This window comes from Panthera pardus, unplaced genomic scaffold, assembly GCF_024362965.1.
Source record: "Panthera pardus isolate Hobbes unplaced genomic scaffold, ASM2436296v1 HiC_scaffold_22, whole genome shotgun sequence".
In the NCBI taxonomy this organism is placed as follows: Eukaryota; Metazoa; Chordata; class Mammalia; order Carnivora; family Felidae; genus Panthera; species Panthera pardus.
The window spans coordinates 56,002,243-56,023,546 of NW_026526788.1; the positions used below are offsets into that span (position 1 = coordinate 56,002,243).

At 51.6% G+C, this 21,304-nt stretch overlaps 2 protein-coding genes and 1 long non-coding RNA gene across 4 annotated transcripts in view; 2 read left to right on the forward strand and 1 right to left on the reverse strand.

The window, feature by feature from the left end:
* Window positions 1-9,509, forward strand: part of UBTD1 (ubiquitin domain containing 1) — a 53,100-nt gene extending 43,591 nt beyond the window's left edge. For both annotated transcript variants that reach the window (XM_019459020.2, XM_019459021.2), the window contains exons 2-3: window positions 7,044-7,271; window positions 8,402-9,509. In XM_019459020.2, the coding sequence (XP_019314565.1) occupies window positions 7,044-7,271; window positions 8,402-8,787 (614 nt within the window). In that variant the 3' untranslated portion in view covers window positions 8,788-9,509. The remainder of the gene's footprint in view (window positions 1-7,043; window positions 7,272-8,401) is intronic.
* Window positions 9,510-11,086: 1,577 nt separating this feature from the next.
* On the forward strand, window positions 11,087-20,833 carry ANKRD2 (ankyrin repeat domain 2). The gene is made up of 9 exons (XM_019459006.2): window positions 11,087-11,203; window positions 14,699-14,800; window positions 15,617-15,775; window positions 15,890-15,997; window positions 17,730-17,828; window positions 18,159-18,257; window positions 19,439-19,537; window positions 19,644-19,742; window positions 20,555-20,833. Exons 1-9 carry the CDS (start codon window positions 11,117-11,119, stop codon window positions 20,702-20,704), a joined length of 1,002 nt encoding a protein of 333 aa, XP_019314551.2. The 5' UTR covers window positions 11,087-11,116; the 3' UTR covers window positions 20,705-20,833.
* On the reverse strand, window positions 12,991-21,206 carry LOC109272723 (uncharacterized). The gene is made up of 2 exons (XR_002082575.2): window positions 21,096-21,206; window positions 12,991-13,867 (listed from the first exon to the last, which is right to left on the reverse strand). It is a non-coding gene; the product is annotated as an uncharacterized LOC109272723 (long non-coding RNA).
* Between the last annotated feature and the right edge of the window lie 98 nt (window positions 21,207-21,304).

The following is a 21,304-nucleotide window of genomic DNA, read 5'->3' on the forward strand; positions in this document are numbered from 1 at the left end:
AAGGACCTCTTGAGGTATGATATCAAGAAGCAAAGGGCCTGGCTTCTCCTGAAAGCACACCTTTCCCCTGCTTCCCCTGCCTGCCCACAGCTGCTCTCAGCCGTGATTCCTCCGTCAGGCTCCCCGCCCTGTTCACTGGGTGTTCATCAGCTCCCATTTTCAACTCGGCAGACACTTGCTGAGACCCTGCACCAGGCCAGGCATGCTGTGAGGCCCTGGGGTGTTCAGAGGGAAGCAGCCGGGGCCTGTCCTCCTTCTGTAGGTTCTCGAGAATCCCCTCTTTGGCGTCGTCCTTCTGAATTAAGCAGGGCGAAGCAGGTGGTGGGCGTGCACAAACGCTCATGAGCTCAGAGACACAGCAGCTCCAGGCAAACTGGAAAGGACCTTTAGTGTTCTCTCCCACTCTTTTCAGTGCCCTCTCTTGGGGGTGGTATCGCCAGACACCATTCATTATCCAGGCCAGACCACAGCGTCCACCGTCATTATCCTCCTCCGACCCAGACATTGTGCCCTGCTGCTCTCCTCCCTCTTTGCTCCAAACCGGCCCTCAGCAGCAGCTTCGGGGGTGATCCGCTGAACTAACTTATGTGATGGTGCCATTCCCACTCCTGTTTTGCTGTGTTTACAAGTGGAATCAAGTAGGTGCTTGATTCCCAACCGCTCTGATTGTGATTCAGTGGGTCTGAGGTTGGGCCCTGGAGTCTGCCTTTCTAACCAGCACCTGAGAAGATCCTAACACAGGTGGTACGTTGGACAGTCCTTTGAGATTCCAGCTTTGCCTCTGTACGCAGCAACCCACGCTCTCTGCTCAGTCACAGATACCTTCTGCTGTTCCTGTGCACGGTAATCACAGAAACCCACAGCTTTCACAGGCGTTTGGACCTCCCCGTGCAGGTGTGCACCTATACTACAGAATGGTCTTTTGTTGTTTCTTAAATCTCCCTTCTGCCCACTTCATTAAGGATAAGGACCGTTTCTTTGACTCCGTCTTTGATCTGGAGCTTATTTAGGACAGGTAGAGACAGAAGTACAAGCCACCAGATGGTCCCATTGCGGAAACCAGCAGCTCCCGCCCGGCCCCTAGACAGAATTGCCCAGAGTCACCAATAACAGAAATCCTAGAGGCTGTGGCCCTTGGGCTTTCCAGCTTCTCACCCCCCCCCACCCCCCCCACCCCCACCCCCCCACCGCCAAAACCCCTCACTCAACTTCCCAGACTCTTCCTACTTTTCTGTGGCTGCTCCCTGGAACTTTACATACCCTTTTTCTTTGTTAACACCTTCCACTGTATTATTACCAAACTCATAAATGCCTGTTGTGGAAAACTTGGAAGATAGAAGCAAAAAAAAATTCTTTTTCACTATGCCAATCAGCTAGAACTACTGTTAACATTTTGGTGTAAATCCTTCCATTCTTTTTAATATACATAATTTCTCATACTGTTTTTTAGAAGCAAAAGCTGGAGCATAGAGCACTTGCTGTTCTGTAAACTTTTTTTGCTGTTTTGTGGACACTTCTCCACATTACTCAGCATCACAGAGTGGCTGCTTACAGAATGCGCAGGTTTTCTTTAGTCTTTCTCCTGCTGGCATGCATTGAGCTTGCTTTGAACTTTCCCTGTTTAAAACTGTGTCGAGTGAAACGGCTCCGTGGATAAACCTTCGCCACACACTTGTAATTATTTTCTTAGCATACATTCTTAGAAACCAAATATCTGAGCCAAAAGGATGCACATTTTTGAGTTTTTTGGTACCATACCAAATGCCCTCCAGAAAGTTTATACCAATTTGTGTAGCATATGAGAGTGTTCACACCCTGTCTACTGCCCAATGTTTTTGACTCAACTAACTATAAAACATCGTGTGTTTTTTTAAGTAACTGAAATTAAAAATATTCATCATCAATTTGCTTTTATGTTTGGGTTAAAAGCTTCCTTTTAGGTTTTTGTCTGTATCTTTGCCTAAATTTATAAGCATCAGATTGTAGGGATCCAGACATTTTGGCATGTCTCTTACCCATGCTTGCCTTGGGCCTGGAGAATTTTGCTGGGTATTTTTATGCTGTATTTGACTCACTGTTGAAGGGAGCCAGCACCTGGCCCAGAGGTGCCGTGGCTGCCCCCTACTGGCTCCAAAGTGCCATGACAGATGCAAAGGCAACTATTGGCTCCTGCTGTCCTTTCCTTACATCAACGCTCCCTGTTCCCACCATCACCCCCTACCCCATTCTCATATTTTCTAGTGTTTTCAGCCTGAAAGAACCAACGTACAAGGTGAGGAATTTTTAAATCGTTGCAGCCCAGATGACTGCAGGTGCTATTAACAGTTGCAGATGCGCACTTGCGTCGTGTCCATCTGCGGGTGGGTCTGTGATAGTTGGAAAGCATTCTGCTGCCTGTGTGCAGGGGAGGGGACTCTGAAAGCCAGGTATGTGAGCAAAGCATCCCTCAGGTGACGACTTTAAAAGGGGATGCATGGGGATATTTTTATTTTAAGGAGACAGTGAGAGGCATGTGTATACGGTAATACTTCAGGTGTCCTGGTATCACCAGTCCAGCAAACTCAGTTGTCCGGAAAAGAGCCAAAACCTGACCATTTGATGGGGGGGGCGGGGAGGGGGAGAAGGGCATCTGAGCAGGAACAACAGATGTCCTGGAGCCTAGTCACTTTCTTCTTTAGGAAGCCTCTTTCTTAGAACCAGATGCTCTCGATTTTGAAAGTACTGAAAAGCTTTCTCAACCCTTGGCAGATTAGGAGCTCATTAGCTGGACCTCACCTGGACCCATAGGAGCCACAGGTAGATGGAGACCAGTAAGGAGTGACATCTGACAAAGAGGAAGGAGATAGGAAAATTGTAAAAATTGGCTCAAGAAGTTTAAAAGACAATCATGTCACCAAGTAGAGGGTCAGAAGTCCCACACTCCAGAGGTCCCACACCCCAGGGTGTCACTGCATGACTGTGAATCCTGGTTGATCAAAGTTCTTGCTAAAGGACTAGAGAGAGAAGGGGTCAGAAATCATGAAGCAGAGCTATTTCTTTGATCCAGGTTAAAACAATTCTGGGCCAAACTTCCACAAATAATGTTTGGACAAAACTGTAACCTGTCTCTCCAGTGCCTCCTTTCTCTTTCACACTTAAGTCTCTGATTGATCCGGTTTTGATGTCTGTGGCTGGTGTGAGGTAGGGATTCTGTCTCATGGTTTCCTGTATGGAGAACCTGTAGTCCTAACACCGTCTATCAGTAGTTCATTGTAAAGAAAAATCATCTGCGTTTCTCCTCTACTCACGTAGAGTACTTCTGATGCCAGTTTTGTGGGTGTTTTTCCCACACCAAGAAATTCTCCAGTTCTCTGTGGACACCAACTCACGTCCTACTGTTCTATTCAATTGTGACACTACCCAGAGTTGGTGCAGACCTCACAGGATGAGGGATCAATCCCACAAGACTGCCCCCAGCTTCAGTAAGTAGTGGGTCCCCAGGTTACCCACAACTTATGCCCAACTTGACTGCAAATCAGAGGTTCCCATGACCCTCTCCCTGTGTTCAAGAATTTGCTAGAGCGGCTCACAGAACCCAGGAAAACAGTTTACTTAGTACTGCTGATTTATTACAAAGGACATTTTAAAGGATACAACTGAATAAACAGATAGAGATACATGAGGGGAGGTCAGGAAATGTCCTGAGCATAGGAACTTTTGTTCCAGACTTGGGGTCTACCATGCCTCCAGCACATGGGTGTGTTTACCAGTCTGGAAGCTCTCTAAACCCCATACTTTTGGGGGTTTTGTGGAGGCTTCATCACAGGTGTGGCCAATTATTAACTCAATTTATAGCTCCTCTCCCCTCACCGGAGAATGTGGAAGCAGGGCTTCAAGTTCCAAGCTTTTCATGGAGCTTACCAAGAGCTGCCTCATTAGAACAAAAGACACTTGTATTACGCAGGAAATTCTAAGGGATTTAGGAGCTCTATATCAGACATTCCTATCACTCAGGACATTATAAAGGTTTTGGAGCTGTATATTAGGAGCCAGGTGAAAGACCAAATACTATCAGAAACCAGGAGCAGAAAGCAATATATAGATTTATTTCACATCCATCTTACACACACACCCCATCTGCAATGTTCCTTCTCATTTTAATCATGTTTCTGTATATGCCTGGGTCTATTTCTGGGCTCTCTGTTCTATCCTGTTGGCCCATTTGTCTGTCCCTGTTCCAGTCCTGCACCCACTATAGTTTTATAATTAGTGTTGGTAATGGTAGTGCAGGTTCTCACCTCAGTCTACTCTAGCGGTGGCTTTGTTTTTCTATATAAACTTTAGAATCAGCTTGCCAAGTTCCTTTGGGGCGGGGGGGGGGTGGTGGTGGTGGTGGTGGGGGAGCCCCTCCCAGTTAGGAATTCCCAGTTAGGAATTTCCTCCAGTTTAGAGGAAAATGGACATTTTTATGATCTCTTTGAATATTGTTTCATCCCCATTCTTCCTGTTGTATCCTTCTGGAAATTCTGATTTAAAATATTAGACCATGGGGGCGTGTGTGTGGCTCAGTCAGTTAAGTATCTGACTTTGGCTCAGGTCATGATCTCACAGTCCGTGAGTTCAAGCCCAGCATCCAGCCCTGTGCTGACAGCTCGGAGCCTGGAGCCTGGAGCCTGCATTGGATTCTGTGTCTCCCTCTCTCTCTGCCCTTCCCTCACTCATGCTCTATTTCTCTCTCAAAAATAAGTGGACCTTAAAAAAAATTTTTTTAATATTTGAAAATAAATGTTAGACCATGTAAATTTCAAGTATTATGTTTTTCAGTTCTAGAAGTCCTGTATGGTTCTTTTAATTTCCTCTTGGTCATTCTTTATAATCTCTTTTTCCCTGTTCATATTTTTAAGACTCACTTATTTTTTTTTTATTTATTTTGAGAGAGACGGGGAGCATGAGTTGGGGGACAGGGTCGGTGGGGGGGGCAGGCAGAGAGAGAGGCAGAATCCCAAGCAGGTTCCCTGCAGTCAGTGCAGAGCCTGAAGCAGGGCTCGATCTCTTGGAACTGTGAGATCATGACCTGAGCCGAAATCAAGAGTCAGACGCTTAACCAGCTGAGTCACCCATGCGCCTCAAGACTCACTTATTCTTAAACTTGGTATTTCATAGTCTGTGTCTGATAAATCCCATATCTGAAATCTTTGTCCGTCTGATTCTTCCATCTACTGTTTGTGCTAACAAGGCTAATATTGCCTTGTTGTCTTGTATGTTGTGAGTTTTAAAAATGACACAAAAAAAACAACTATGACCTTGTCATTTATTTTCCTTGGACCTTTATCCTGGGAATTCTTTGAGGCCTGGCTTAAAGTTGTTTTCCCACAAAGGATTTGCGTTTCCTTCTGCTAACCCAGGAGCACTTTAAAGTAAATGTCTGGCTTTCAGAGTTTTCTGTCTGTGCTGGTAGCTGGTAGCCGGCAAACCCGCAGGAGGGCCGTTTGTGGATTCAGTCTGACCTGAGGTGGAATCCTCACTCTGTCACTTACTGTGTGACCTCAGGCAAGTCATTTGATCTCTCTGCCTGTCCCATCATCTGTGAAATAGCTATGAACACCTAGCGCCTAAGGCTATTGTGAAGCTGAACCAGGATAATATATATAAATACAGTGCTCGCATGGGGTTCTTTCACACAATTGGTAGGGAGTGGATGGCATGGTCTTCCCCCTGAGGAGCCCTCTCCTGCCCCAGCCCGAGGGGGTGGCCTGGGGGCAGACCCCAGCTCTGGTTCTGTGCCTCGCCTGTAGGATCTGAGTTTTATCAAGGGAGCTGAGTGATTGAGACCTTCTTCCTGTGGATTATTCTGCCTTCAGCTTTGAGATGACTGAGCCTCCCAAAACCTCTGAGAGATGGTTCTGCCCACAGTCTTGACTTGTCTTGGAAGTCACTTGGGGCTAGGTAACAAGAAAACTGACACTTAACAGAACTGTTTTCTTCTTCAGATGCTGCAGGGGGATTTTTGGTTGGTTGGTTATGGTTTTTAAAAAAAAAAATACGCTTTTTGTAACTGTATGCTAGAACATTAATAACAAGACATTGAAGTTTATCATTTTTAATCATGGGAGTATATGTTGACAGTATTTAAGTGTAATGTAAAGTATATTGGCATAAACAACTGTTAGGTCCTTTGCGTAACAACAAATATAAAAACGAAATTTAATAATATGCACGCAACTGTGTTGAGAAAAATGGGGAAAAGGAAATACATTTAGGTGTCCACAGTGGTTATTTCTGAATAGTGGAAGTCTTGAGTAATTTTTTTCCCCAGCGGCAGCAGGGTACAGACGGCAGTGAGAGGGTGGCCTCGGCAATCAGAAAGCCTTGTGTTGGCCGCCTGGGTGACTCAGTCGGTTAAGTGTCCGACTCTTAATTTCAGCTCAGGTCCTGATCTCACGGTTGTGGGATAGAGCCCCACGTAAGGCTCCATGGAGCCTGTGTGGGATTCTCTCTCTCTCTCCCTCTCCCCTCCCCCTCCCTATTTGTGTGCACACACACGTGTGCTCTCTCTCTCCAAAAAATTAAAAAAATAAATTTAAAAAAAAATGAAAGTTTTGTGTTAAATTGGTATTTGTGTGGCCTCAGGCAGACGATAGGCTCTCTGGGTCTTTTCCCCCTCTGCTGGGTTTTGAGGATCAGATGAACAGTGGGACTAAAGGGCCTGCCCTGTGATCTGGCACAAACTGGCTCCATAAATGAGAGCAGTTTTTATTATCACACATCAACATTCTTTACAGATTTTTTAATATTCCAAACATGTACTCCTTTGTAATCAAAGGGTACAGTTACTGAAAACAACAATAGCAGGCACTATATGTTCTGCTGACAAAAATAGTTTACATCCCCAGGTTGGGCGTGTGCAGTTTCGAGAGTCTTCCCTGATGGTGGGAAACGGCCCTGGTACTCAGGAGCCACTGCTGGGGAGGGTTGGGAGATTGCTGACGGGTGAGGGGTGGGCGAGAGGGCTGGCCGCAGCCTGGCTTTGGAGGTGCTCAGCCTGTCCCTTCTGTCCTGCCCAGGGCGCAACGAGCCCCTGAAGAAAGAGCGGCTGAAGTGGAAGAGTGACTACCCCATGACCGACGGGCAGCTGCGGAGCAAACGGGACGAGTTCTGGGACACAGCACCTGCCTTCGAGGGCCGCAAGGAGATCTGGGACGCCCTCAAGGCCGCCGCCTATGCAGCCGAGGCCAATGACCATGAGCTGGCTCAGGCCATCCTGGACGGAGCCAGCATCACCCTGCCTCATGGTGAGCGAGCAGGGCCGGGCTTTATCCCCGCTGGAGTGGGGGCCACCAGGCTGCTCAGGGTGGAGGAGAGCCGGTGGCCAGCCACACATCGGGAGTTTTTCTCCGAGCTTCCAGGTGGCCGGGGTGGCTATTTGCTTGTCCATTCAGGCACCCCTTACTGAGCATGGGCCAGGAGTGGGGACGCAAGGAAAAATGAGACACGGTCTCTGTTTGTGTAATGAAGAGGTAGAAAGTCACCAACAAACCTCAAAGCAGTGTGATGGGAGCAAGCTAGAGTTGCTCAGGTACTTCAGGATCACAGAAATTTAAAGGAACTTATAACTATGAAGGGGGATACCCACCTAATAGAATGGTTGTTAGGACTCAGAAAGATACACGGAACATCCTTTAGTCCAGTCCCAACACTCATTAGGTGCTCAAGGCACGGTAAATATATTACTACGTGCAATACATAGTCCAGGAAGGAAACTGGGGCCCACCAAGGTATAAGCCATGAAGAGCAGACCTGTGCTTTTTCATTCCCCCTTGTAACCCCAGCACCCAGCACATACTCAGGGGAGAGTTGTTGAATGAGAACATGGAAAGTGATGCAGTTTGCCAGAATTGAACAAGCTAGCACCTGGTAGAGCCCGAAGGCCAGCCCACATCTTCCCGAGTGTACCTTGAACTCCTCCCATCTGTATGTCCAAGGGACACTTGGCTGTAGGGGAGGGTTCGGGGACTGTGGGGTGGCCATGACAGGTGTACTAGTTTGCTCGGGCTGCTACCACAGAATACCACAGGTTGGATAGCTTATTAAACAGCAGAAATTTATGTCTCACCGTTCTGGAGGCCAGGAAGCCCAAGATCTAGGTGCCAGCTGATGTGAGTTTTGGTGAGGGCCTTCTTCTTGGCTTGTAGATGGCCATCTGCTTGCTATGTCCTCACGTGGTGGGGAGAGAGCATGCCTGAGTGTCTCTTATAAAGCTACTAATCCTGTTGGATCAGTGCGCCACTGTATGACTTCGTTCAGCCTTAATTACTCCCAGATAGGCTCCCATCCTCAAATACAGTAGCATTGGGGGTTAGGGCTTCGACATAGGAATTTTGGGGTTCCCCAGCAGACTCTGATTGCCCTGCTTTTCCCACAGGCACCCTCTGTGAATGCTACGACGAGCTGGGCAATCGCTACCAGCTGCCCATCTACTGCCTGTCGCCACCTGTGAACCTGCTGCTGGAGCACACTGAGGAGGAGAGCCTGGAGCCCCCCGAGCCCACGCCCAGCGTGCGCCGCGAGTTCCCATTAAAGGTGCGCCTCTCCACAGGCAAGGACGTGAGGCTCAGCGCCAGCCTGCCCGACACGGTGGGGCAGCTCAAGAGGCAACTGCACACCCAGGAGGGCATCGAGCCGTCCTGGCAGCGGTGGTTCTTCTCGGGGAAGCTGCTCACAGACCGCACGCGACTCCAGGAAACCAAGATCCAGAAAGATTTTGTCATCCAGGTCATCATCAACCAGCCCCCACCACCCCAGGACTGATGAGCCCACGGACCCTGGGAGGAGAGGCCGAGGAGGCCTCCGCGGGGCTGAGAGGCCTCCCGGCTGGGCACCAGGTCCCCCCACCCTGCTGCTGCCTCCAAGTGCTGTTACTTTCCTCAAGGGCGCCTCCCGCCGGATGGCTGCTGGGCAAGCCGTGAAGGGACCCTGCCTCCCAGGGGCACCGTGGGCCACCAGCGCCCCACACCCAGGAAGCAGTGCTGCCTCACACAGGCTTTGCCAACCTTGTCAGAGGAAGGGCAAACTGGGGTGTTCCACCCTGCCTCTCTCCCGCAGCAGGTTCGAGCCACAAGGGCCAGCCCAGAGGCGCCTGGAGCCCAGATCTGTCGTCTGGTGCTGCCGGCTGTGCTCACTCCGGTTTTCTGCTCAGGGTCTGAAGCAGCTGCTGTCCCCTTCCCCTGCCCCCACTCCCTGACTCTGCCCTGGGCCCGGTGCCAATCCCCTGGAGGGGAGGGGATGGCTTGTGAGCCCCAGGGGCAGGGAGCCCGAGGCCGGCCTCTGCCTCTCCCTGCCCCCCGGCACAATTGGCAGAGATGGGGCAGGCTGGTGGCCGGAAGGCTGTGCTGTCGTGGCAGGGGTCTGCACAGGGCCATCTCCCGGCTGTAACCCAAGCGGTGGGGGGTCTGCAGCCTGGTCATGGCCCATAACAGGTCCCTGTGTACAGACATATCTGCATATTTATCAATAAAGCCTTTTGCTCCTTCCTTCTCTCTTGCCTAGCTTTGACTCCGGCTGTCTGGCAGCTCCGTGGAGCCCCGGAGCCAGTTCTGGTGTGGGAGCAGCTGGGTGTAAGAACCCCGGCTGCTCTGTCCACAGCAGAGACTGCAGGAGCCTCGAATCACTAGTGTTCCAGGCCCTGTGTTCACACGGGTCCTTGGGAAAAACCACTTCACTGCCGAGCCCACTCTGCTTATCTTTAAAGTAGAGACGATGCCGCCTGCCTCGCCTCTTCTTCAGTTGCTGGGAGGATTAAAGGGGATAATGGATGTGAAAGTGCTTTGGAAGCAGAGGCAGCATCTCAGGAAGGTGGCGTTAGTAATCCTCGGGTCTGCTCCCGTGACACACGGGAGGGTGCTGGCTGCCCGCCCCAGCGCCTCGGCCAGCCCCCCAGGACTGAGGTGTGTGCGAAAATCCTAGGGCTGCTGCACTGTGCCCTCGGCAATGGAAAAGAAAAATCTCTGACCAATTTAGGTTATGAGCATGTGTCAGCTTGCCAGCAAGGGAACCAGAGAGGAAAAGCAGCCAGTGCCTGTCCTTCCTTCAGGAAAAGTGTGCGTCTAGTCGGAGGGGGACCTTTGATCAGGTGGCTTAGCTAAGGGCAGGCCGCTTGAGCGTTACAGAACCTGTGGCGTCTGTGGCTCACTGGCAGGTTAATCCTGGGTCAGGACGACCCGGGGCTCACTCCCACAGTTCTAGGTATGGAGCTGAGCAAGTTCAGGTCTGCTTTTTCTCCACTGACAGTTTTCCTTTTCAGCGAGCATGGCTGGACCTCGGTCAGGGTGGCCTGATGAAACTGGGAGGAAATGGTGTCCTCGTCAACTGGGCTTGGCACTGTACTCTGGCCCTTTTCGGGTGGCTTCCTGAAACCCCTCTTGAAGCAAGACTTTTTCAGTTTTACAGAGGCCTCCTGAGACAGACAGATGGGTCAAGGTTTGTCCGAAGCTAATGGACATGCAGCCACGTACAGATGTCTCGCTAGGGGGCGCTGTGGGGCCCCAAAGAGGCAAAGGCCTGCTTGAGCTGCAGGCGAAGCGGGAGGCATCTGCTCTCACTCCTGCCCATCGCCTTGACACTCCAGCCCAGACATAACAGAGTTTGCCTCACCCCAGGGCAAGCAGGGCCTGTTCCCGGGACAGCTGGGGACACAGGCCTGTATTGGGTCCGCACCTTTGGCTTTCAGTTGCCCTCACTGGTACTGGCTGGGCAGTTTCCAGGCATCCAGCAGGTGGCACTGCCATCAAGGTTAGGGGCAAGCCAGCGGGTTCTTTGTGCCTCCCAGCTGTCCTGGCTAAGGCTCAGCTCTACCCAAGCACTTAGGACAGAGGCTGGGCAGGCTCCTTCCTGCAGCCCCGCTCTTGGGGTGCTGGGCCCTTCGGCTCTAATAGGCAAGGGGGGGGGGGGTGGGCAAACTGTCCCTGCCTCCCCCAGCTCCCTGGGGCTGCCCGGGGTGAAGGTGACAGGTGGGGGAGGCAGGTGGAGAATTGGGCCGGTGAGCTCATGGCAAAGGCGCCCAGCGGGGTGGGGGTGGGTACCCTGGCTTATAAAGCCCCTGAGGCCCTGTGGCTTGCAGAGGCTGGTTATAGACGGCACCATGGAGGGCTCTGAGGAGGGCTCTGAGGCGGTGAAGAGGGCCACAGCGCTTATCGAGGAGCGGCTGGCACAGGAGGAGGAGAATGAGGTACGGGCACAGGTGTGGGGACCCAAGGGGTTCTAAGGAGATCCAGCTGTACTGTCAAGGGCCACCACATCTGTAGTGGGAAGGAGGGCAGGTGTCCCCAGCGACCCAATGGCTCCACTCCAGCCTCAGTGGGCTCCTGGTGGAGGAGGTTGCTAGCCGTGGGTGACTGAGGCTTCAACCCCAAGAACTGAGAGACCGCAGGGTGGGCGAGCCATGCGGGGTTCCCGAGACCCTGCCACACACCTAGGCCTCGAGGAGGTGGTCCGGGCTGCACAGAGCGGGACAGCTGAGATGCTGTCTGGGAATGTGGGAGTGTGGGGCCCGGAGATCTCCCACAGCTGCTGGGTGGGAGGCTGGGATGGGAGAGACTCCAGCGTTTGGTCCCTACAGAATAGAGACTGGGAGCAGAGCGAGGAAGGGTGCTGGGAAAGGAAGCACGGGTTTTCCCAGGAGTACCAGCCCCACCTGGGGAGGCCTGTGGAGCATGTGGCTCTGGGCAATTCCATTTTCTCTGGGATAAAGAAGTTGGGGGGGGGGGGGCAGGGAGGAGGGTGCAGGCTTGTCTCCTCTTCATTCTATTCAAACTAATTCTCGACTTAAGAGTGCTCTGCCAAGTGCCAGGTGCTGGGAGGAATAAGAGAATCAGTGAGGCCAGCCCCTGCCTCCTTACCAAGCCCACATTCATTTTAGCCAACATCCATCAGGCCCACAGTCCACTAAGAAACAGGCAGTTAGGGCGCCTGAGTGGGTCATGTTGCTTAGGTGTCCGACTTGATCCCAGCTCGAGTCTTGATTTCAGGGGTGTGAGTTCAAGCCCCATGTTGAGCTCCACGCTAGGCAGGGAGCCTACTTAAAAAAAAAAAAGAAACAGGCAGAGTGTAGACACGGCGAAATAGGGGTGTTCAGTCAGAAGTGAAAGAGCACAAAGGGTGGGTGAGTCGTTCTGACCATGGGTGCTCAAGAACTCTTAGGGGCAGGATGGCATTTGAGTGGGGCCTTCAAGGCTCATGAGCAGAGATCAGGAGGGGAGGAAATTCAGGCTTAAGAAAAGACAGGCACTGAAGCTCAGGTGAGTGACAGTGGGACTGTCCTGAGAAAGTCTGGTAGTAGGAAGGGGTTAAGGCTGGGCACAAACCAGAGGGGGCCCTGGGAAAGATATTTATTCTTTGGGCAGTGGGGAGCCACTAAGTGTTGCTGAGGGAGGGCAAGTGGCACCATCTGACCTATTTTAGGAAGGCAGCTCTGACAGCCTGAGAAGGACATGTTGGAGGGGAAAGACTGGCCCTAACAGGAATGGGAGGGAGGAGACCAGTTCGGAGGTAGGCTTGGTTCAAAACAGGAGCGACCAAAGGGGGGTGAGGAAGAGGGAAGGACTAGGACTCTGCTGGAAGAAGAGATGAGACGAGGGGCAAGGGTGGCAAGTTTGTGGGGGAAGGGCTTGGGCTAAACCCGCTGCCAACTCCTGGCTGGGGCACCCCTGGATCTCCAGGAATGCCGCTTCTCCCCCGGCGCCAGGCAGGTGAGTCATGCCATTTCTGGAGGGCTGCCGCTGGACACAGAGACCTTCAGCAAGGGGACACGGAGCAGCCTTCGTCCATTCATTCACCCAACAAATATAGCAGCAGGCTGTCAGGACACTGGGCACCCAAAGAGCCCGCCTTCCCACCAAGTGCCTCCTACGTGCCAGGCACCATGCTGAGCACTGTCCAGGCTTTCTTTCATTTGATCTGTAAAACCATCTATGAAGTAAGGTAGGACTTTGTTCTGTTGTATTTCACCAACCAGCATCCAATTCAATAAACATTTATTGAGCACTTACTGTATGTCAGCCCACAAAGACATCTGAAGCAAGGGACTGTAGAGTCTGGGTAAGGCAAGGGTGAGCATGGGAGTCCGTTGTTGTTCCCGCCAGGCCCCAGCCCAGCAAGGTCCTCAGAGGGGAGCCTCTGTGCAGTCTGCACCCCTTTCTTGGTGTGGGAGGGGAAGGAGAGCCCGGGAGGCCGCGGCTAGGGCTCTGTTGTGGGGAGCATATCAGGTCAGGTTATCACTGAGGACATCGGGGTGGACAGAGTTGCTGAGCCCACCTGTCATCATCCATTCGCTTATTCATTCATTTATCCTCCAAACATTCACCGACTACCTGCTATATGCTAGGCCCTGTCACAGGGGCTAGGGTTACCAAGATGATTCAGACCCAAGCCCACCCTCTTGACGGTGGGACCCGGCCAGACCCCACCAGTAGTAGCCGCAGCCCGAGGTCATCCCTCGTTCCTGGAAGAAGATGCAGTGTTTCAAGTGAGGCCGGCGCCGGGACACCTCAAACTATGTAAAGCCAACGCGGAAAGGAGAAGCCAGGGGGCACCAGGACCTCCCCAGTGAAGACCTGGGAAATCGGCGCCCAAAATCGCTCTTGAGGAGTACAATACCGGAGCTCAGTGGCAAATGCAAAAGGCAGCTGAGAGCTCTGTGAGGGTGGCCATTCCTCCCCATCTGGACTCAGCATCCTCCAACCTGGGCGAATGTTCCCGGCACACAGGCCTTCAGAGATAGCGGTACAGCACTTCACAAAAAGTGGTTTCCTTGAAAACAGGAGGAGGCCATGAGGAAGTGGTCCAGGCAAGTCAAAGATACAAATGGTGAGGAGACTTGGCAGGAGTTTCACCCCTATAATTACAATGAGAATAAGGTTAATGCTAAGAGTCCCTTTAAAGTGAAAGCTAGTGAAAAGTGAAGGTGTAACTCCCATCCCTCAGACTCCCTGAGAACAGCAGGTTTCCAGCTCCAGGATATCATGAAGTGGTAAAATCTGAGAAAAAAAAAAAAAAAAAAAGTTGGTATCTAACAGAGAGTTGCCAAAATTTTTTATTGGTATGTGAATCTATTTAAAAAATAACTATCAACTCTTACCACAATTATTTCATCAATGTGAAAATTTTAATTTTTTAATGTTTATTTTTAAGAGAGAGAGAGCGAGCGTCTGTGGGGGAGGGGCAGACGGAGCCGGGTACAGAGGATCCGAAGCAGGCTCTGTGCTGGCAGCAGAGAGCCCCAGGTGGGGCTTGAACTCAAGGACCATGAGATCACCACCTGAGCTAAAGTCAGACTCTCAATCAACTGAGCCACCCAGGCACCCCCAAAGTGAATTTTTAATGCCAGCAAAGTAAAATCACCATCATCTCAGTGCTTTAAAAAGTGAATATATTTAATTTCATGAAAACTCATTCCAGTAACCCTTAAACTTGTTTTGCTGAGGACCCACAACCATCAGTAGACAGGTGTTTGAGCTGAGGTTGGGGTCAGGGTTGGGTTGGGGAATTATGGGGAGCCCTGCTCTGGCCTGCGGCTCTCCAGTCAGGAGTGGGGCATGGAAGGGATCTGGGGTCACACAGGAGGAGGTCCGTAGGGCGCCCTTGGAGTGGGTTGGGAGAGAGGCTCCCTGCCTCCCTGGCCTGCTGAGGGCAGGTCCTGGAGCATGTCCTCTCCTTGGCTCACCAGAAACTCCTAGGAACGGCCCAGCAGAAGCTGCCCATGGACATGCTGGTGTTGGAGGATGAGAAGCACCACGGGGCTCCGAGTCTGGCCTTACAAAAGGTTAAGGTAAGTGTCAGGAGAACCCAACCTCTGTGCTTAGGGGACAGGACAGGCAGTTAGGGCTTTGCTGCTCCTAGTGTGGTATGAGAACCAGCATCTCAGCACCCCTGGGAGCGTGTTAGCAATGAAGAATCTTAGCCCCACCCCAGACCTGGTGAGTCAGAATCTGCATGTGTACAAGATCCCAGGGAATTTATTTTGGAAGCCCCAAGTTATTGAGTGGCCCTACCGCAGGCACCATGCAGGTGTTAAGGGGCTCAGGGAGACTGTGTGTGCGGATTGGAGAGATCTCCGTGCTCGTAAGAGAAAAACAGTTTCCCAAGCACTATTGTGGAGGATGATCCCATAGGATGCTTGTCTGAAGGACATCAACCGAGCCATACTAGAATTTACCTCTGGGAGAGAAGGGTTTTCTCTTCATACCTCTTATGTTTCTGTATTTCTTCTTAATATTAATCATGTATTACTTTTATCATCACACACACACACACACACACACACACACACACACACAAATGAAACTGCATGGAAGGAAAACTGAGGATTCATACTCCACTCGGAAGGCCTGGGCTAAGGATTGCCTCTGAGATTCCCTCATCCTACCCTTCACCTACGTGAAGCCTTGAAGCTGGTAGCTCTTACGCAGTCCCCTCAAGTCTCCCCTTGTCCCCTGATCTGAGCCATCTGTGTCCCTGTCTCATCTGCTTCTTCTAGTCCTGGATTCTTTCTCCCTTGAGAAGCTCTCCCTTATCCTCCTCCCCCAGCTTAGCTCAGGGTCCCCAAGCCCCCAGCATGGGGGTTGATGAACCCCCCTCCATGCAGGGTCAAGAGCGTGTGCGCAAGACATCACTAGACCTTCGGCGGGAGATCATCGATGTGGGTGGGATCCAGAACCTCATCGAGCTGCGGAAAAAACGCAAGCAAAAAAAGCGGGAAGCACTGACTGCCCCCCAGGAGCCACCTCCAGAGCCTGAGGAGATCGTAAGGGTCCTGGGACGGGGGAAACACCTGTGTTGTCAGGGGCGGGGTGGGGGTGGGCAGGGGGCCTCTGATCACTACAGAGCAGCCCTCCATGACTAGATTCATGCCTTCCAGACAGGACCTGTGGACGAGGAGACATTCCTGAAAGCGGCAGTGGAGGGGAAAATGAAGGTCATTGAGAAATTCCTGGCCGATGGGGGTTCCCCGGACACCTGTGATCAGGTGATATTCCTACCTGCGCCTGTGCCTGCCTCCCTTTCAGAGTTGCCACCCCCACCCCTCCCACTTGTGGACCTGTTTGAGAACAGGCATTGGGTGTCCTTTAGGAAGGGGTCTTTAGAAGATTTGGGATGTCCTCTTGCCCGTGCGGGAACTTATCTAAATCTTTAGGCCCTTTTCAAGTTGAACCACCTCCAAGGAAACAAATGTCAGGTGGTCCTTTAGGGAAGAAAGAGGAATAGAGTTAAATTTAAAAAGACAAAACGAAGAATTTGAGGCTCAAATCCCATCTGTACGGGACCTTAGCTATGAGACCATTGCTAGGTTCATTACCTCTCCATGCCTAAGTTTCCTTCTCTGTAAAATGGCCTATTTCCCTCAGAGCATGTCATGGGGATCAAACAGAATATTAATGCCTTAATAAGACATTACTGAATGAAGGAAAAAACTATAAAGCACATACTAGGAAATGATATTATTTTTGTGTTGCATTATATAATATGCTTCCCTTTAAAAATTATTTTTATTTTATTGTGGTGGAATACATATAGCATGAAATGGCCATTTTAATTTTTTTTAATGTTTATTTTTGAGAGAGAGAGACAGAGCATGCACGGGGGAAGGGCAGAGGGAGAGAGGGAGACACAGAATCTGAAGTAGGCTACAGACTCGGAGCTGTCAGCACAGAGCCCGACACAGGGCTTGAACTCACGAGATGTGAGATCATGACCTGAGCCAAAGTCAGACGCTTAACTGACTGAGTCACCCAAGCGCCTCCATTTTAGCCATTTTAAGTGCACAAGTCAGTGGCATTAATTACATCCACCATGTCGTGCAATCATCACAACAATTTTCAAAACATTTCCATCATCCATCACACTTTGTTTTGTTTTCCCTGAAAACTGCCTCTTTCACACTTGGTATGGTGCTCTTTCACACTCATATCCCAGGATTAAGCAAATTTATGGTCACTCCCTTCAGCCTGTATCATTGTGGGCTTAGACTGCATGGCCTTTCCATTCTTTAGACTCTGGAATCTGAATCCTCTCGGTCTATCCAAGCACCTCCTGTCCCTGAGCACTGTACCAGGCGCTGGGGTGGGGGGAGGGGGGTGTGCAAAAAAGGGAAGACCAGGGTTGAGGGTGGAGGGAGACTGGTGTATAGCCAGATCTTTAGACTATGGAAAGATATGCCCCATGGCTTGAGTGTTTCAAAAGATCAAAGCAAAATGCTGAAACTCGTTCCTTCTTCGGATCAGTCATTTTTGTGCACCTGCTCATTCTGGCCCTGGGCTAGGCACTGAGGAGAAGCAGAGTCTAGTAAGGCTTGGCTTGCCTTTCAACACCCTCTCACCATGGAAGGTTCTCTGGGTCACCCAAGGCACAGCTCTGGCCCAGAGGTTTCAAGATGATGGCACTTGAGTTGCCTTGCCTCTTGAAGGAGTAGCAAGAATTCATCAAGCACTCACAGGAAGTGAGGGCAAAATAGGCATTCCTGGCAGAGGGAACAGCCTGTGCCAAGGCCCAGCGTGACATGCTTGGGAGAGGGCACATGGAGAAGGTCAGAGTTCCCAGGGCATTAGAGGGCTCCACAGCTGGTCTAGATAGAACATAAAAGAGCTGGCAGAGCATGGAAGATAGGGGGACCGAGCATAGGGGTCAGAATCAAACTGGGTTAATTCCTGGGTCTTAGCCTGGGGCCAGAGATCAGGCCCTGACAGTCTCTCTGGGGACAGTTCCGCCGGACAGCATTGCATCGAGCTTCCCTGGAAGGCCACATGGAGATCCTGGAGAAGCTTCTGGAGAGTGGGGCTACTGTGGACTTCCAGGATCGGGTGAGCTATAGAGCTGGTATTGGGCGGGAGGTAGGAGGTAGGCCCAGCACCAACAGACCCCCTCTTCCTGTAAACCTGTGCCAACCTGGAAGACACTCATGCTTCCTCAGGGGCCAGGCCTCATCTCTAGCAGATTGTATGACCTGGGGCCACCCTTCGTTAATTTGGCATGGACCTGAGGGTTCTCCTGCTCTGCTTGGTCCATAGCCCAGGCATAGGCATGCCCCAGCCCCTTCTCTGCCCTCTTTCCCTCGATTCCTCCCACCCTCTTGGCTGGGGTCCTTTCCCCTAGGCTCCTTTCTTCCCTAAAGCCCCATCTTTCCCTTCTAGCTGGACTGCACGGCCATGCATTGGGCCTGCCGTGGGGGCCACTTGGAGGTGGTAAAACTCCTGCAAAGCCGAGGAGGAAACACCAACATAAGAGATAAGGTGGGGCAATAATGCTCACAGATATTAGGGTAGCTGGAGGGGGAGGGCAAGAAGCAGAGAACAGAAAAGCCCAGTAGGGCAGGAGGGTAGTGAGCTAGTCTGGTTTCTAGAGTGGCTGCAGAGCCCAGGGAGGGGTCCTTGCCATCAACTGCAGGTCCTTGGGGACCACCATCTGGGGATGGGAGCAGAAGGGCAGGAGAGAAGAGAAGAAATCCACTATCAGGGGGCTTTGGGATCACTCAAAAGATGCAGGATGTGTTCATCCATGCAATTCTTTATCATCCTTTATTTATCTGTCCATCCATCCATTCATTTACTCATCTGTTCACCCACCATTTTTCCGTTTATTCATTCCTTTGTGTATATCCTTGAACAAGTGACAGATAGGTTCAAGACAGCCTCTGAGCCTATGTTATTATCTGTCAAATGTTTTACAGAATTATTATATAATTAGACGTGAAAGTGTATGTAAATTATTTATTCAGCATAAGGCTGATGTTTTGTAAGCTTCTGCCATGCCTAATACATAGTCATCCCTCAGTAAATGGCATCTAGTATAATTATTTATTTTTTTTAACAATTTGGAGCGTCTTTTTTTTTAAGTTTATTTATTTTGAGAGAGAGAGCCAGGAAGGGGCAGAGAGAGAGAGAGGGAGAGAGAGATTCCCAAGCAGACTCCACACCATCAGGACAGAGCCCAACGCAGGGCTCCATCCCACAAACCGCGAGATCATGACCTGAGCTGAAATCAAGAGTCAGATGCTCAACCCGCTGAGCCACCCAGGTGACCCTAAGATTTTTTTAAAGTAATCTCTGTACTCAACATTGGGCTCAAACCTACAACCCCAAGATCAGGAGTTGCATGCTCTACTGACTGAGCCACCCAGGTACCCCACATCTATTATAATTATTAAAAGAAGGGCAGAGGAGTAAGCAGTTGCTCACAGCTGGATGAGAGAGGAACCATAGAAGGCTTCCCAGAGAAGGCGGCATGAAATACTTCGGAGTTAAACCACTGGATAAGATGGTGGAAACTGTAGCATTCCCAGCCCCTCCAGGGCTCAGGCCTTGACACTACGACTCAGGGAAGGGACGAGGCTGGAATTAGGACAGCCTCCCTTCCCGGAGGCACCACAGTCCAGGCTCCTTCAGCTAGCAGTTCCTGTTTCCTCCCCACCCAGCTGCTGAGTACCCCCCTGCATGTGGCAGTCCGGACGGGGCAGGTGGAGATTGTGCAGCACTTTCTGTCCCTGGGCATGGACATCAATGCCAAAGACAGAGTGAGTGTCCAGCTTCCCTTCTGCTCAGCCACCCCAAGGGGGTGCAGGCAGCCTGAGGGCTCCCACACGCCCCCATGGGCCATACTGAGTATCACACTGGCTCTAGGAAGGGGACAGTGCCCTGCACGATGCTGTGAGGCTCAACCGCTACAAAATCATCAAACTGCTGCTTCTGCATGGGGCTGACATGATGACCAAGAACCTGGTAAGTTCATTCCTTCCCAGATTCAGTAATCAGTGTGCACAACTCCCCCAGGCTCTGTGCCAAGAACCTGGAGGAAATACAGAGCCAAGCAAGACTCAGCCTGCCCTTGGAGCACCCTCACAGTGGAAGGTCTCTTTGGGCCCCTGGAGATTTGGGGACCACCCACCTTCCCAACTCGCTCTTATGCTTGTCTCTGTCTAGAGTGCAAGTGCAGAGAAACGGCCAGGAGGGGCAGTAAGAGGACTTCCCAAAGCCCCCTCCCAAAAGATGCAAGGAAGTCCTAATGTCCAGGCCCAGGGAGGCCAGAATCGTGGAGAGACAGAGCTAGAAGGAACCTAACTAAGCACTTGGTTGGCACAACCACTGCTAGCACATTGTGTTGGCCTGGCGGGCCTGGAGTTCTCCAAGGGTCCTATATCCCCTAGCCCAAGCTCTTCTTTGGGGCCCAGTGCAATAGCAAAAGAGGGGGGAATGGAAAGGTCCCCCTGCCTCAAGAAAGGCTAAGGGGATAATGGGAAAGTCAGGACGATGTGGGGAGGAAGTAGATGAGGGCTTCTCAACCACAACATTATTGGTAAGTGGGGCTGGATAATTCCTTGTTGTGGGGACTGTCCTGTGTACTGGAGGCTTTTAAAGCAGCATCCCTGACCTCTGTGCACCATATGCCAGTAGTTTCCGCTCCCCTGATGGTGACAACCAAAGCCACCTCTAGACACGGCCAAGTGCGTCCAGTTGGAAGCCCTGGTTCAGATGAAGGCGCCTTCTGGTACAAACTTCTGAACAGTGACGGCATCTCCTCTTGGTTCCCCCAGGCAGGAAAGACCCCCACGGACCTGGTGCAACTGTGGCAGGCTGACACCCGGCAGGCTCTGGAGCACCCAGAGCCAGGGGCAGAGCAGAACGGGTTGGAGGGTCCTGCTGAGAGTGTGCAGGAGACCCCCCAGCCTGTGCCAGCCCAGTAAACACCTGCCCCTGGCACCCAGGCTGTCCCTTGGGTACAGCCAGAGGATCACAGTAATGGCCCCCAGAGCTGACAACCCTGCCATTCTTCTGCATACGACCCGGGCACCCACAAGCTACCGCAATTAAAAAAAAAAAAAAAAAAAAAAAAAAGTGTCTTTTTGCTATTTGTGACGTTTGTTTCTATTTGTGTCTGAAATGTTTAGGAATGAAGGAAAACTTTGGAGCAAGGGCAGGCTCGGGGAAGAGGGGAACTTAGAGCCTTTCGGCCCCGGCCTTGTTGCTTTTCCTACAGGGGTGTCTTCTTGCTTCTTTCCTGCCAGCCCTCCTCCCACATCCCCAGCGCGGACCAGCTTCCCCGCGCACCCATCCCGCCCCTCCCCCGCTCCGTACCGGTGACCGCCGTCCTATGGGGCTATGTGGCCAGCACAGCCTTGTCACGTGGCAGCCCGCACAGGAGGAGCCTGGCGGGGGTTCAGGGGCTCGGAGAGCAGCGCCGCGCTGCTGCCTGCAGTTTTTCCCCAGCCGCGCCTCCCGCAGGGCCGGGCCTGCTCAGCCAATCAGCTGGCTTTGGGGCTGGGGATTGTGGGAGGAGGGCCCAA